The sequence below is a fragment of the Talpa occidentalis genome, unplaced genomic scaffold, assembly GCF_014898055.3.
Source record: "Talpa occidentalis isolate TD23 unplaced genomic scaffold, MPIMG_talOcc4v2.1 talOcc4.7, whole genome shotgun sequence".
Classification (NCBI taxonomy): Eukaryota; Metazoa; Chordata; class Mammalia; order Eulipotyphla; family Talpidae; genus Talpa; species Talpa occidentalis.
The window spans coordinates 16,379,753-16,395,158 of NW_023605083.1; the positions used below are offsets into that span (position 1 = coordinate 16,379,753).

The window sequence follows — 15,406 nt, forward strand, 5'->3', positions numbered from 1 at the left end:
GTTTTTTTTTTTGTTTTGGTTACTGTCTCTTTTGCTGTACAGAAGCTCTTTAATTTGATATAGCCCCAGCTGTTTATCTTTGACTTCGCTATCACTGCTTTGGGTGATGAGTCTTTAAAGATATTACTGAGGTATATGTCATGTAGTGTTTTGCCTGTATTACCTTCTATATATTTATGGTTTCAGGTCTTATGTCTAGTTCTTTAATCCATTTTGAGTTGTTTTTTGTGCATGGTGTGAGGTAGTAGTCAGGCTTCAATCTTTTGCATGTAGCGTCTCAGTTTTCCCAGGACCATTTATTGGGCAAAATTTCTTTGCTCCTTTGTCAAAGATCACTTGACTGTAAATCTTTGGACTTATTTCTGGATTTTCTATTCAATTCCATTGATCCATATGTCTGTTCTTGTTCAAATATCATGCTGTTTTGATTATTATGGCTTTGTAGTATAGTTTCAAGTCTGGGAGTGTGATGCCTCCATGCCCTTTTGCTTTTTTTTCCAGGAGAGCTTTGGCCGTTCAGGGTTTTTGGTGGCTCCCTATGAATTTCATCAATATTTGTTCTATTTCTTTGAAGAATGTCATTGAAATTTTTATTGGAACAACATTGAATTTGTAAATTTCTTTGGTAGGATGGCCATTTTGATAATGTTAATTTTTCCAATCCATGAGCAAGGGATGTCTTTCCATTTCTTTGTGTCTTTATCTATTTCTTTTAACAGTGTTTTATAGTTTTCTTTGTATCGGTCTTTTACCTCTTTCGTTAGGTTTATTCCCAAGTATTTGATTTTTTTTCAATAATAAAAGGATTTTTTTTAATTTCTTCTTCAGATCTATTGTTTGTGTATATGAAGGCTACTAATTTTTGTGTGTTGATTTTGAACTTTACTAAAGTGATTGATTAGTTTGATTAGTTTTTCTGTGGAGTTTTTGGGGTTCTCTGTATATATTATTGTATCATCTGCAAATAGTGATAGTTTGACTTCTTCCTTCTCTATTGGGATTCCTTGTATGTCTTTCTCTTGTGTAATTGCTGTGGCTAGGGCTTCCAGTATTATCTTGAAAAGCAGTGGTGAGAGTGGACATCCTTGTCTTGTTTCAGACCTTAATGGAAATGCTTTCAGCTTTTCACCATTGAGAATGATATATTGGATATGGGTTTGTCATATATGGCCTTTATGATTTTGAGGTATGTTTCTTGTATCCCGAGAATTTCAAGGACCTTCATCATAAATGGGTGTTGTACTTTGTCGAAAACTTTCTCAGCATCTATTGATATTATCATTTTATTTTTTTTATTTTTGTTGATGTGTTGGATTACATTGATTGATTTTCAGATGTTGAACCATTCTCGTGTCCCAGGAATAAATCCTACTTGGTCGTGGCGTATACATTGTTGGATTCTGATAGCTAAAATTTTATTGAGGATTTTTGTATTCGTGTTAATTAGAGAGATTGGCTTGCAGTTTTCTTTTGTGTTGTCCTTGTTCAGTTTTGGTATTAGTGCAATGTTGGCTTCATAGAACATGTTTGGTATTATCCCTTCCTTCTCAATTTTTTGAAAGAGTTTATGAAAAATAGGCACTAATTCGTTTCTGAATGTTTGGTAGAATTCATTAGTAAGTACGTCTGGTCCTGTGCTTTTGTTTTGGGGGAGTGTTTTGATTACCATTTCAATTTCACTGCTTGTAATTGGTCTGTTTAGGTGTTCTGTGTCTTCTTTATCTAGCTTTGGGTGATCGTAAAGTTGTAGGAATTTGTCCATCTATCCTAGATTGTTGAAATGTTTGCATATAAGTGTTCATAGTAGTTTCTGATTATTCTTTTGATTTCTGCTGTTTGTTTTGATTTCTCCTCTTTCATTTGTGATCCTATTTATTTGTGCTTTCTCCCGTTTTTCCTTTGTGAGCCTGGCTAGGGCTATTTTATTTGTTTTTTTCAAAGAACCAATTTTTGGTTCCATTGATCTTTTGGATTGAGTTTTTTTAGTTTCTATTTTATTTTTGCTTTGATTTTTATTATTTCCTTTCTTCTACCAGTTTTAGTGTTTTTTTGTTGTTAATTTTCTAGTTCTTTGAGATGTGAGATTAGGTTGTTTGAGTTCTTTCTTGGTTTTTTTTTTTTTTTTTTTTTTTTGATGTGTGCCTGTATTGCTATATATTTTCCTCTTATTACTGCTTTTGCTGCATCCATACATTTAGGAAATTGGTGTGCTCCTTTTCATTCAACTCAAAGTACTTTTTAATTTCTTCTTTGATCTCCTTTATTAATCCAGTGGTCTTCTAGTAGTGTGGATTTAGATCTCCATGAGGCGGGAGGGTTCCTTGCCTTCTTTTTATGATTTATTTCTAGTTTGATGCCTTCATAGTCAGAGAATATGGTTGGTATGATTTCAGTCTTGGTGTATCTGTTGATGTTTGTCTTGTGTCCCAGTATGTGATCACTTCTGGAGAATGAGCCATGTGTGCTTGAGAAAAATGTATACTCAGATTTTTTTGGGTTTAGTGTACTATAGATGTCTGTTAAGCCATGAGGTCCAGATCCTTAGAGCTTTAGTGTCCTTACTTATTTTTTGTCTTGTTGATCTATCCATTGTTGATAGTGGTGTGTTGAAGTGTCCTACTACATACGTGTTTTCTCTGTTGACTGTTTTCAAAGATGATAATGGTTGTCTGATATATTTTGGTGTGCCTTCATTTGGTGAGTATATATTAATGAGTGTCATTTCCTCTTGAAGTATTGTCCCCTTGATCATAATGTAGTGACCATGTGGGTCTCTTTTTACCTTTTTGAGTTTGAAATATATTTTGTCTGATACAAGTATAGCTTTTCCTGCCTTCATTTTTGGTCCATTTGCTTGTAGGATTGTTTTCCAGCCTTTTACTTTCAGTCTATTTTTTTAAGATTTATTTATTTATACAAGAACCGGGGTACAGGCCAGATGCACGGCATGGTGAGAGGATTCACCAGAGACAGAGCAGGGAACAGATCAGGCAGACTGATAAAATACACTGCTGAAGGGAACAGCGGGCACAACAGGAGAGGTCTGTGGCGCCATGTGGGACCCTTGCTGGCCGGCCTACCGGGATCAAACTGGTGCTGCAGAGGCTGTGGACAGCTTCACAATGCTGCACTCAACCACCTGTGCCACCAGGGGAGACCCTACTTTCAGTCCATTTTTATCTTTTGTAGTTAAGTGAGTTTCATGGAGACAGCAAAAACATGGGTTTTGTGTCTTTCTTTCTATTTATTTATTTATTTATTTATTTATTTATTTATTTATTTATTTATGTATTTTATTTATGCAAGCACTGGGTACAGTCAGAAGCTCGGGAGGGTGAGAGAATTCACCAGAGCCAGAGTGGGGAACAGAACAGGCAGACTGACAAAATGCTTTGCTGAGGGGAGCAGCGGGCAGCAGGAGAGGTGTGTGCGCCACGTGGGACCTTCACCCAGTGGCCAGGGATTGAATCAGTGCTGCAGAGGCTGTAGACAGCTTCGCAACCCAACGCTCAACTGCTGCGCCACCTGGGAGGCCCAGCAGGGGTGAGGGTGTTGTTTCTTAATACACCCTGCCACTCTGTGTCTTTTTTTTTTTTAAGATTTATTCATTTTATTTATACAAGCACTATGTACAGTCCGATGTGCGAAAGGGTGAGAGAGAATTCACCAGAGCCAGAGTGGGGAACAGAACAGGCAGACTGACGAAATACACTGCTGAGGGGAGCAGCAGGTACAGCAGGAGAGGTCTGTGCAAGATGTGGGACCCTTGCCGGTGACCAGGGATTGAACTGGTGCTGCAGAGGCTGTGGGCAGCTTTGCAGCCCAGCGCTCAACCCCTGCGCCACCACTCTGTATCTTTTTTATTGAAGAGTTTAGTCCGTTTACATTTAGAGTTAATATTGGTATGTTAGTGTCTGTAGTTGCCATTTTGTTTGTCTTTTCTCTGGCTTTATTTATTTATTTATTTGTTTGTTTAATTTTTTGTCTTGTTTCATTCTTACTCATCCCTCTGTTGGTTCTGGCTTTAGGACTCCTTGTAGTATATTTTGGAGTAGGGGTTTGGTCGTAATGAATTTCCGGAGTTTCTGGTTGTCTGGGAAGGTCCTTATTCTTTCTTCATAGAGGAAGGATAGCTTTGCAGGATAGAGTATTCTTGGTTGGCATTTGTTGTCTTGGAGTCTGTTGACTATATCCCTCCACACTCTCCTTGCCCGTGGTGTTTCTTTGGAGAAGTCTGATGTCAGCCTGATTGATTTTCCTTTGTATGTTTTCTGTTTCTTCGCTCTTGTCAGCTTCATTATTTTTTGTTGTCTTGGATTCTTGGGAGCTTTATTATTATGTGTCTTGCTTTGTTTTTCCTTACATCATGGAAGTTTGGTGTTCTTCTTGCTACTTACATGTCTATTTTCAGCTCCTTCTTCATATTTGGGAAGTTCTCTTCAATTATGTCCTTGAATATTTTCTCTGTTCCTATGTCTCTCTCCTCTCCTGGGACTCCTATAACTCTAATATTTCCTTTCCTCATGGAGTCAGATAGTTCCCGAAATCTTTCTTCATTCTTTTTCATTTGTACTTCTCTTTCCTTTTCTGTTTTGGTTCTTTTTATTTCTTTGTGTTTGAGAGTACTTATTCATTCTTCCATTTTATCTATTCTGCTTTCATTGCTTTTCCCAGAGTTCTTTAGCTCCTCCATTAATCCTTTGATCGCCTGCATTTCTTTCACTTCCCTCTTTAGGGACTCAATTTCATTCTTCTGATTGTTAATCATTTTCCCCCTATCATTGTTTTCCTTTATGACTTCTGTCAGTTTTTTAATCATGACAGTTTTAAATTCTCTATCTGGAAGGCTCAGAAGTTCTTCCAGGTCACTGTTGTTGCATTTTGGTGGGTGATTTTCCTTTTTGGGTGTGTCTTTTCCTTGAGGACTTGCTTGGTTGCTTTTAGTTATTCTTCTCCCTGCTTCTTCAGCAAGCTTTCTTGATTCAGTTTCTTCACCTACAAAATCAGGACATGACAACTTTGCTTATATGATTTTTTGGAAACCAAATGAGTAATTTATGAATGATATTAAAAAGACCTAGTGTAATATTTGGTACATAAATATTGTTTAGTTAATTAAGCAGATACACATTTGAAAGAGTTTCACTATAGCTTCCTGAGGATTTGTCATTCCTATTCTTATGTAAGTGGAGCTTCAAATACACTTACTTCTGTTTTGGCAAGGTTAGTGACAAAGGAGATTGTGGACTTAAAGGTCTAAACACTCTTTCTGAAGTGTTTTCTTGTTTTCAGTAACATCACTTGTCTTCACTGACATCAGTGTTGATCTTTAGTGTGTGTGTGTGTGTGTGTGTGTGTGTGTTTCCAGCATTCTTGTCTTACATCTAAGGTAGAATCCTCTCAGGCTCCTGAAGTATGTAGTGCTTTGATCAAATGTCAATTTTGTGCAGAATACTACCATCTCATGGACTCTGGAGATATTGGCAGTAAAGTTCTTCCCCCTGGTTACATTTTTCACAAGCTGCACCCTATGTTCAAGTTTTCTTTGGCAGCAACTATTTGGAGCTATACTGTTTTATTTTGTAGTTCTTGAGGTGATGAGAAGAATAAAAAAAAAAAAATCTCTGTTTAGAGGAGTATTATTTGTGAGATTACAACTTTTGATAGAAGAGTCCTGTTTTACAAATTGTGCTTTGTGTGCCTCTGTTGTTTTACTATAGACATCATAGGAGCAGAGAATTGAATTGAGTGATTTCATTTCTTAATTTATATATTAGTATCTTATATAACAATTATTTTAGAAAGCCACTCCAGTTTTTTTCATAGTTTGCCAACTTTGTCATTAGATAAAATCATATACTCATCTTCTTGAGATTAGTCTACAGAGATCATTGTTAACAGCAGTATAGAATTATGGTTGATAGAAATTATTACATTAGCATATCAAGAAGGAAAGATATCGATGGCGCCCTTGATATTCTGTGACTTTGTTAAGAACTCAAGTTCTCTCTTTGAATGTACAGGCTGTGTTTGAAGTATATTTGGTCAGTTAGATTAAGTGAGCAATATATTGAGGTTTGCAAGATGTTTGCAAGATGTAGTGTTTCTTCTCTGCTTTTATTCTTAACAGTTGTGGTATCTGCACTGTGCATTATAAGAATGTTGGATCTCTTCTTGGGATAGCACATTGGCAGTTTGCTACCATTGTTCATATTATTTTGAATCTGAAGCTGCCTTAACTCTCTATGATAATGAGGGAACAGAGGTGATTATGGGCCTTATTTAGGCTTTGGTGATTTTTGCTTAAATATAGTTTGAGTGTGATAATCCCTAAATAGAAACTGCTTCTAGGAAGGCTTAGAATTTTCATGTTTGATAATTATTTCTTTATTAATATTAATATCAGCTCTGAGTATCTTCCCAGTACAAGTTCTATACACTGTATTTTTGGGAAAATTAGGTACTATTTTTCTTATATTACAGATGTTGGTCCTGAGAAATTTGAAACAAAATCTAGGTTTAAGAATCCATGATTATTATAGCAGTTGCTTCTGCTTCAATACTGTTTTGATGTTTGGCTAAAGTTTTTAAATTCAGGTCATCAAATTTTGCAAATAATGGAAAAATGTTTTTTTATTAACATTGAAGTTGCTTTCTTTTTAAAGATTTATTTATTTATGCATACAAGAGCTGGGGTACAGGCCAGAGATGCTGGGGGGGTGAGAAGACTCACCAGAGACAGAGTGGGGAAGAGAACTGTCAGACTTCCTAAAATACATTGCTGAGAGGAGCGGCGGGCGAGACAGGAGAGGTCTGCTGCACTATGTGGGTTTCTCCCTAGCTGGCCGGGAATCAAACTCATGCTGCAGAGGCTGTGGATTGCTTCATAGTGCAGTGTTTAACCCCTTGTGCCACCAGGGAGGCCCTGAAGTTGCTTTCTATTGAGTAGACAAAATCTTGCCCATTAGTTTTTTCTTAATGAAATAGTGTTTTTTTAAGATTTAAACAATAAAATTCTACTGCAAAAACTCTATTAAACTATTGTAAAGGAAAATCTTGCAGCCCAAAATTTGTGTATTTTAACAATTATTATGAAACCTCCAAGCTGAGGATTTTGTGAGTTTTTTTCCTTACTATACTGGAAGTAAGTAATATTGCCTTTATTTTAGATTTTTTTTTGTCTTTGAAATTTAAAGAATGTAAAATTTTAGTGTGGTTGAAAATACCATGGAAAATCACTGCTAATAGTTTATGGCTTAAAATTTCAGAAAATTCCTATTTGATCGTATTATGTTTGTCTATAATTTTTTTTTTAATTTTCCTGGAAAATATAGTTGGGAGGTATGGTCATAGCACAAATAGATCTGTTGTAATATATTTAAGAAGCTGCTATTCACGGACAGTAGTATTGTCTACAGTTGTTTGATGTTCTAAAGAATTGCATTTAGTACCACCTTATATATCTTTTAAGGAGTGTGACTTGAACATTTAATTTTAATTTTATTGCCTTAACAGTATTATTTAAAGTGGATTTTTACTTTTCAAAAAAATTAAAATTTTAAAAAAATAAAATAAAAAAATTACTTAGCACTGGCTCTTATATGCTCCAATTTTCTTCAAACTTTAAGTTTGACTAATATTCCATCAACAATATTTTCAGCATAATTTACAAGAAGAGAACTTAGGTTTTCTGGACCTTTTATGTCTGAGAATCTCTTTTGTCGTCTTTGTACACTTAGACTGTTTGGCTGAGATAACAAAAATTGCATATGGAAGACGTAGGGAGGATAATTTTAAACAATTTTCAAAATTTTATTATTGCCCATCCCTTTTAATTTTTATTTTTTCAAAGATGTATTTATTTATGTATACAAGAACTGGGGTACAGGCCAGTGATGCTGGAGGAGTGAGAGGATTCACCAGAGACAAAGTGGGGAACAGAACAGACTGACTGAAGTACACTGCTGAGGGAAGCAGCAGGCGAGTCAGGAGAGGTCTGCTGTACCATGTGGGTTGCTCCCTGGCTGGCTGGGGATCGTGCTGCAGAGGCTGCGGATTGCTTCATAGTGCAATTTTTAATAGCAAAGAATCTTTCCTTTATAGCAAGGAATCTTTCCTTTTCCTTGGGAAAAAAATCTTAGCAAGTCCCGTGACATATGTATTTTCAGACAATAAAATGTCCTATGGTCAATCAGAATCATCAAATATTGATTCAATTTAGTAATTAAAAATATTCTAAATAATAATTTGATTTTAAACTGTACCCCAGCCAAAAAGTCTTCTATGAACTGATTACTGACTCAAGGATAGGGTGTGCGTCCAGTCTGACTTTCCCTACCTAGCTTGTCTTTTCCTTTCTCACTTTCTTATTGTGGTTTTTGATCCTGACAGTTTGCAAGATGAGAAGGAAGGTTGGTAAGGATTGTGAGACATTTCATCCTTGCTATAAGATGGCTCTATGCTTGGAGAGACTATTGCTGAACATTTAAAATTGTCACTGAGCGTTCCTTCTTTATTCCAGAGTTCCTGGGTTATCCCAGTGGTGATACTTGACTTAATACTTAACTTTAACTGAAAAACAGAGTTTTTTTGTTTTTGTTTTTTCCGTCTGACTGACACTACTTACCTGTTCCTCCTAGTTTCTCTGCAGTTTGTAGGTCCTCACTTTTGGGTCCTATCATCCTTTGGGGATGTTTGTGGACTTCTAGTGAGTCCCAGCCTGAACCGCGACGGTGAGGGAAATCAGACATGGGGGACTGTCATGTCCAGCATGCAGCAAATCTTTATTGTCTTAGTGCTCATTATATACTATTTTAATTGTAGCAGGTGTAACATCAAAGCATACCACATAATGATAACATGTATGAATGGTTAGTCTATTTTCTTACTATTATCTATTTACTTCAGACAGTAGGATACCAGGCGGTTAGTTCTCACACACATAATCTTATCGCCTCCTAGCCTGAGCCTGGGAAGTTCGCTCATTATTTTGTTGTTGTCAATCTGTGGAGATGTACGCAGTTCACTTCCAGGCTCTCAACACCAATTCCTGTCACCCAGAGGTTTTCCTCCGAGACACATGTGTTTTCACATGCCTTAGGGACTCAGGTCAAGGCCCTTCTGCTTACTGCACAGGATCTCTCCATTTTGTTATTCTCAGACTGTGGAGATGTAGAAGCCCGACTCCACGCAGGTCACTTTCCAGGCTCTCAACACCAAGTCCTGTCACTCAGAGGTTTTCCTCCGAGATGCATGTGTTTTCACATGCCTTAGAGACTCGGGTCAAGGCCCTTTTGCTCACTACGCAGGGTGGCCACCTCCAACAGATGTTCTTGGGTGATTTCTAAATGTCCTTAGCCCTTGTTTTTCTTATGTACTTCCCTCCTCTGTTTTTTGTGGAAGGTCAGTTTGTTGACATTTCCCAGCATGACAGCAATTTTCTCCTCCACTGTCAAAGTAACTAAACAGCCTCTCCTGTCCCCATCTGATGAAGTTAGACACAGTCCTCTGTATCTTTCCCTACTGCAAGTGACAAAATCCTCTGATATGAAGCCAGGAGTGAAATATCTGAGTGGGTAGGGTAGGGATTATAGAACTCTTCAAAATGAGCTCATTCTTTTTCTTACTTTAAATATCCCAGCCCCTTTATGCCCCAAATATGTGTGAGCTATAGTTCTTAGCCACTTAGCTTAAATTTCTGCATGGTAGCCCCTCTCAACTCACTTTGGTTATGTATAGATATAAATAACCATAGCATCACAACCATAATTTTCATTTTCACACGTTACACTATATATAAAACTCTTGGTTTTCATAATTTCTTTATCACAAGTTCTCTGGATAACCTGTTCACTCTGTTGCTTAGATACTGATAGAAGTTTTTTCTTTGGATCTTTGAAGAATTTTACCAGTATATATAATCAGGTGCTATTTTTTTTTCTTCATTTTTTTTCATGTATCTTTGATCTGTAGGCTGAGGTAAATGTCCATACCTCCTAATGATTTCTCTATTTTTTTCCTTCTTTATCTCTCCTTATAATTCTTTTCACAACTATGTTGAATTTCCTAGGTCAGCCTGTATGCACTCAGTCATATTTCTTAGATCATTTTGTCTGTTTATTTTTCTCCTTTGAAACAGAAAAATTGTATGATCTTATCTTCCATTCCCTGTTTTTACAGTATTTAAAATCAAATTAACAGTCTTCATTGTAATAGTTTTCTTTTTCCTTTTTGGTAGATTCTTGTTTTTTCTTTGTTAACTATTCCATAATCTCTATTTTCATAAATACAATGAAATCTGAATCCTTTTGAAAGGAATTTTCAAAATAATATCTATTTTCCTAGTCATTGCACTAACAATTTCATAGGAAGGTGTTTGTGCTGAGGCTTCTGTACATGCACCTTCTCCAGGAGTTTGGACTGAGAGATTGTTTCTTGTGTTGTTAGTAGTATAGGAGTTGGTGTTTTTTGTGTGTGCCTGTTTACATAGTGTTGTACCATTATATGTAAGTAATATTCTGCTACTGTATGTTCCTAATTCGATGTGACCTCTGGCATGTATTGTATTTCTTGGAATCACTGATTAGGATTTACATTTATTACTCAGTTGCCTCCTTTAAATGAGAGGCTGTTGTTGTATTTTTACTGGTTTCTTCCTCAACCACACAAGTTATTCCCTGATATAGATTCAGTTGATCTGCCTTCAACCTGGTTATATTGTGGTCATAGAATTTTCTTCTAGTTACTTTGTGTAAGAACTTTTATTCTTTAGTTTCCAGTTCTGTTGCGGTATTTTCACTATTACTAGATTTTTGTTAGTTGAACCAAAGAGAAACAACAGTGTGATGGTAAGAGGAAAGAGAACAGGGTTAGACATCTGTGTTCAAGCTTCCATATTACTGTTAACAAGTATTATACAAGACTTAAAGTATTATATAAAACTTAGCGAACTTGCCAAGTATAAGCTCATCATTTAGATCAGTCTCCAAATTTTTGATTGAATGTGCCCATTATTAAAACTAAAATTAACTGTTCCTTTCTCCATCCCTTTTCTTCCTTTTTTACATGTTCAGATACAATATAGATTGGTTTATACATTATAAATTATATTGTACATTTTATTTTGTTATATATAAAACAGATATATGGATATATAATAAAACAAATGAGATTAAACAAATATGTGTAATTAGAAATTTTACATTCTTCCAGAAACATCTGCGATAAGGGCATTTCATCTTGTGAACCAATCTATTATAACTTAGCAATTATAATAACAAAGCATAGCCATTGCTATAGTCATTTCACAAATGGAAATAATATCAATTATTGGAATTTTATTACATTTTAAATGAAGTACATTAAAAATTTGTTCTACTTTTCCAAACTTTTCACTTTTACTTTATGAAATAAAAATCTCTTGGTATAATCTACATTTATTCCCCACCCCCAAAGTAATTTGCTTTACAAATAAGTCTTTGATGTATTAGTCAGTGGCTTAGTATTTTCATTTTGGGTGCATGTGTAACTGAGCAGATGGCTCTGTTTTGGTGACATGATTGTAAACAAAAATGACAGAGTCCAATCCTCTTCAGGCATGTAGTCATAAGGCACAAAATGACAGGAAATGTAAAATTAAAATGCTGATAAATGTTATTAAGTAGAATGGGTAAAAGAAGACTTTGAGTGTGGTCCGGAACATCAGCATAACTTTGGAAGTAACTATTGGAGTGCACTCGAAAGCAGTTATAGGTGTTTTCTACATGAACAAATGAAAGTAGCACTTACTGGAATGGGCTATCAAGGAACTACACTGAGGGTCAGAACTTTTGGGGGACCCTATGGCTGAGGGAATCATTGCAGGATGAAGGAATTGGAATGAGCTCCCTGGAATTAGAGGACAAGAGTGATAGGTAGCATTATTCAGGATGGATGGTGATGGAAAGTAAGGGCCGTTGATACATGCCTTTCTAAGTTTTGTTGAAAATTTGGAGTATTATCTTGAGGAATGTTCTGTGGAAGCAATGCTGGGGAGATAAGATGATGTAAATTTGGAATGATCACAGTGGCATTTCAAATGTAGTGTTATTTCTGAGCTGGAGAAGATGGAAAAATCATACACTCTTTGAAAAGAAAGATATAAAGACAATTTTGTTGTCTTTCCCTTTTAAAGTCAATATAAATATGACTTTGTAATATGTATATTTGTGTACATCAGGATCACCTGAGAAATATAAAAAAATGGTTTAAAAGGTATAGAAGCTTGGCCCTTACCATAGACTGTTGACTTACAATTTCTAGAAATGGGATGCTATAATTTATATTAAATGAAACCCTCCTGAGTGATTCTAGTGAAAATAAGCTAATCTCTAAAAGGTATTAGAGTATTGTCATGCCCATTCTCCAATTAGGGAAGTACTTATTCTCCATTCTTTTCATACTAACAAGCAATAAACATGCATTTGGTGAATTGGTAATACAAATATCCATTTAAAAAAAACATGTTTTTATCACAGGTAGATGGCACAAACCTGCAGGGTTTTACCAATCAACAGGCAGTAGAGGTGTTGAGACACACAGGACAAACTGTACACCTGACACTGATGAGGAGAGGAATGAAGCAAGAAGCTGAGCTCCCATCAAGGGAGGAAGTCACAAAAGAGGTGGTTTTGTCTCCTGTTGATACCAGCATAAGCAAAGGTAATGCCAGGTTAATCTGCTTAGTTACACATTCATGTCATTAAGGTTTTTTTCTTCCTTCTCAAATAATTTATTTAAAAAATGATTTCTACTCTTAAATGTCTATTAGTGATCAAGAAAATGGAAATTTAATGAAGTTGGGATTAACTGGAACCAACAGTGTGTCCATTAACTGTAGAAATGAACATCTGAATAAATCATATTTCTTCCTATCTTATTCAATCACCATTTCTCTGTTGGAATCGTGCATAGTCATTTACCTTTCTGTCTCAGGCCAGTTTTTTATTTCACTGCAATGTTTCCTCTTTCAGGAGATGGGAACATTAGTTTATTTATGTGAGTCCTGTGGTGTCTCTGAATACCCAACCTATCCTTGAAGGAATCAACTTTAATTTCACATTTAAAATGTTTTTTGTAAGCTCTTTGTGCATGAGTATGTCTGAAAATTACTGACATCTCCATGTAACTCACTGATGTAAGGGTGCATAGATGAAAGGTTGTTGGCATAAAAATGCTGCTTCGCTTCTCAAACTGATCATTTTGTAATTTATGCCATGTAGTAGTTATTGCAGTTCTAGGATACAGGAGGCAAATCAAAGGAGATATTTATACTTTTTCCCATTAATGAACTTTTCTTAAGCACATATGGTTATTGAAAAGTCTACATACAAAATACAAACTTTCAGGGTAGGGTTTATATAAATGCAGTGGGTTTGGAAAAATTCAACTGCTTGCTTATATTAAAAATGTAACTATGAGGGCCTACCCTGGTGGCACAGCGGTTGAGCACTGGGTTGCGAGGCTGCCCGCAGCCTCTGCAGCACCAGTTTGATCCCCAGCCACCGGCGAGGGTCCCACCAAAAAAAAAAAAAAAAAGTAACTATGAGCTATTCTTATATTTCAGAAAAAGATGAAGATTCTTTATCTTTGAGGAGAAACACCAGCATATTACCAATTGAAGAAGAAGGTAAACACCTGTACCCAGTTTATCTTTTTTTTTTCATTTTTTAGACAGAACTTTTCAAATATAATTGTTTCTATGAATATAACAAATTACTTAAAGAATTTTTAAAAGTTCTTAAATCCTTATAATTAATGTTATTAATGTTATTAATTAATTTATATTTATTTATTTGTTTATGCATACAAGAAATGGGATACCGGCCAGAGGTGTGGGGGGTGAGATGATTCACCAGAGACAGAGTGGGGAACAGAACAGGCAGAATGACAGAAGTACACTGCTGAAGGGAGCAGTGGGAAAGTCAGGAGAGGTCTGCTGCACCATGTGGGTTTCTCCCTGGCTGGCTGGGGATTGAACTCGTGCTGCTGTGGCTGCGGACAGCTATGTCATAGGTTGTGTCTTAACCCCTTCTGCTACCAGGGAGGCCCCTAGATGTTATTAATTTAGTAGATCAAAATAGCCTTTAGGGGTTGCTAAAATCAATTATTTTCATTCAGTTCCTTTATTCCTGTGTAGTCATGTGTCTCTACCTTATTGAGCAAACAGTAATAAAATTATAAAGCATTTAAAAATAAACACTGGAGATTGAAAGTATAAACTCTTAGGAATGAAACTCTGAGGTTTTGGGAAAGTTTTTCCTCACTTCTAAAAATTTCAAAAGTTGTAAATTTTAATATTAAGATGTTGAATTAGAAAGAAATTTTCCAAATTATTAAACCCCTAAGATGTCTTTCATTATTATAACCTAGAATCCTCCAAGCTGTTTAAAAATTTTATAGCAGCATCATTTTAACATGTTATTAAGCCAGTTACTACAGTCTTTTTATTTTATTTTTTATTTTTTTTTAAAGATTTATTTATTTATACAAGCACTGGGTACAGTCAGAAGCGCAGGAGGGTGTGAGAATTCACCAGAGCCAGAGCGGGGAACAGAATAGGCAGACTGATGAAGTACACTGCTGAGGGTAGCAGTGGGCGCAGCAGGAGAGGTCTGTTGCGCCATGTGAGTCCCTCACCAGTGGCCAGGGATCGAACCAGAGCTGCAGAGGCTGCAGGCAGCTTCGTAGCCCAGCGCTCAACCGCTGTGCCACCAGGGGAGGCCCTACTACAGTCTTTTTAGATTGTGTGTTTCCCTTATGTGTCAGATTACTTTAGAGGTTTTGGTAATTTAAATCCACTGAACATTGCAGTCCAAGATTGACTTCTCTTCATGCAAATTCTGCCCTTTACTAGGTACTATTATTAACGCTTCCTAATTCTCTAAAGCATCTCCTTCATTATTCATGTTTTTTTTTTTTTTGCTCAAAATTTTGATTTTCTTTTATTATTTTAAAGGATTATTTGTGTTTCCAGTGATAGCCCAGAAGTGAGATGTGTAAAATTCATATGGGTTAATAGCATTTTGCCATTTCTACCATAATAGTTGAAGAAATTATTTAGTGGATACCTAGCATAGTAGGAAAGGATAAAAATGTTTCAAAGCATGAAACTTGAGAGTCTATGGGGATGAGTACAGGACATCTTCCTAAAGGCTCAGAAACATTTATTTGACTTTGGTAAATGTGCATATGTGTGTGGGAGTATGGGTGGGAGAGGTTCTAGACTTAGAATCAGAAGTCATAAAATCTTTTTCAAATAAATTTAACTGAAGGAAAAAATTGCAAGTGATTTTAATGCATCTACCCCAAAGCTGGTCCTCAAACAGGAAATAAGAGGAGTTCATTGCCTCTTCCACACAAATCTGAC

At 36.0% G+C, this 15,406-nt stretch overlaps 1 protein-coding gene across 6 annotated transcripts in view; it reads left to right on the forward strand.

Annotated features, from left to right (window-relative positions):
- The window catches only part of MPDZ (multiple PDZ domain crumbs cell polarity complex component), a 175,962-nt gene that overhangs the window by 67,409 nt on the left and 93,147 nt on the right, over positions 1 to 15,406 (forward strand). For all 6 annotated transcript variants that reach the window (XM_037492286.2, XM_054688743.1, XM_054688742.1 and 3 more), the window contains exons 11-12: positions 12,516 to 12,699; positions 13,604 to 13,666. In XM_037492286.2, the coding sequence (XP_037348183.2) occupies positions 12,516 to 12,699; positions 13,604 to 13,666 (247 nt within the window). The remainder of the gene's footprint in view (positions 1 to 12,515; positions 12,700 to 13,603; positions 13,667 to 15,406) is intronic.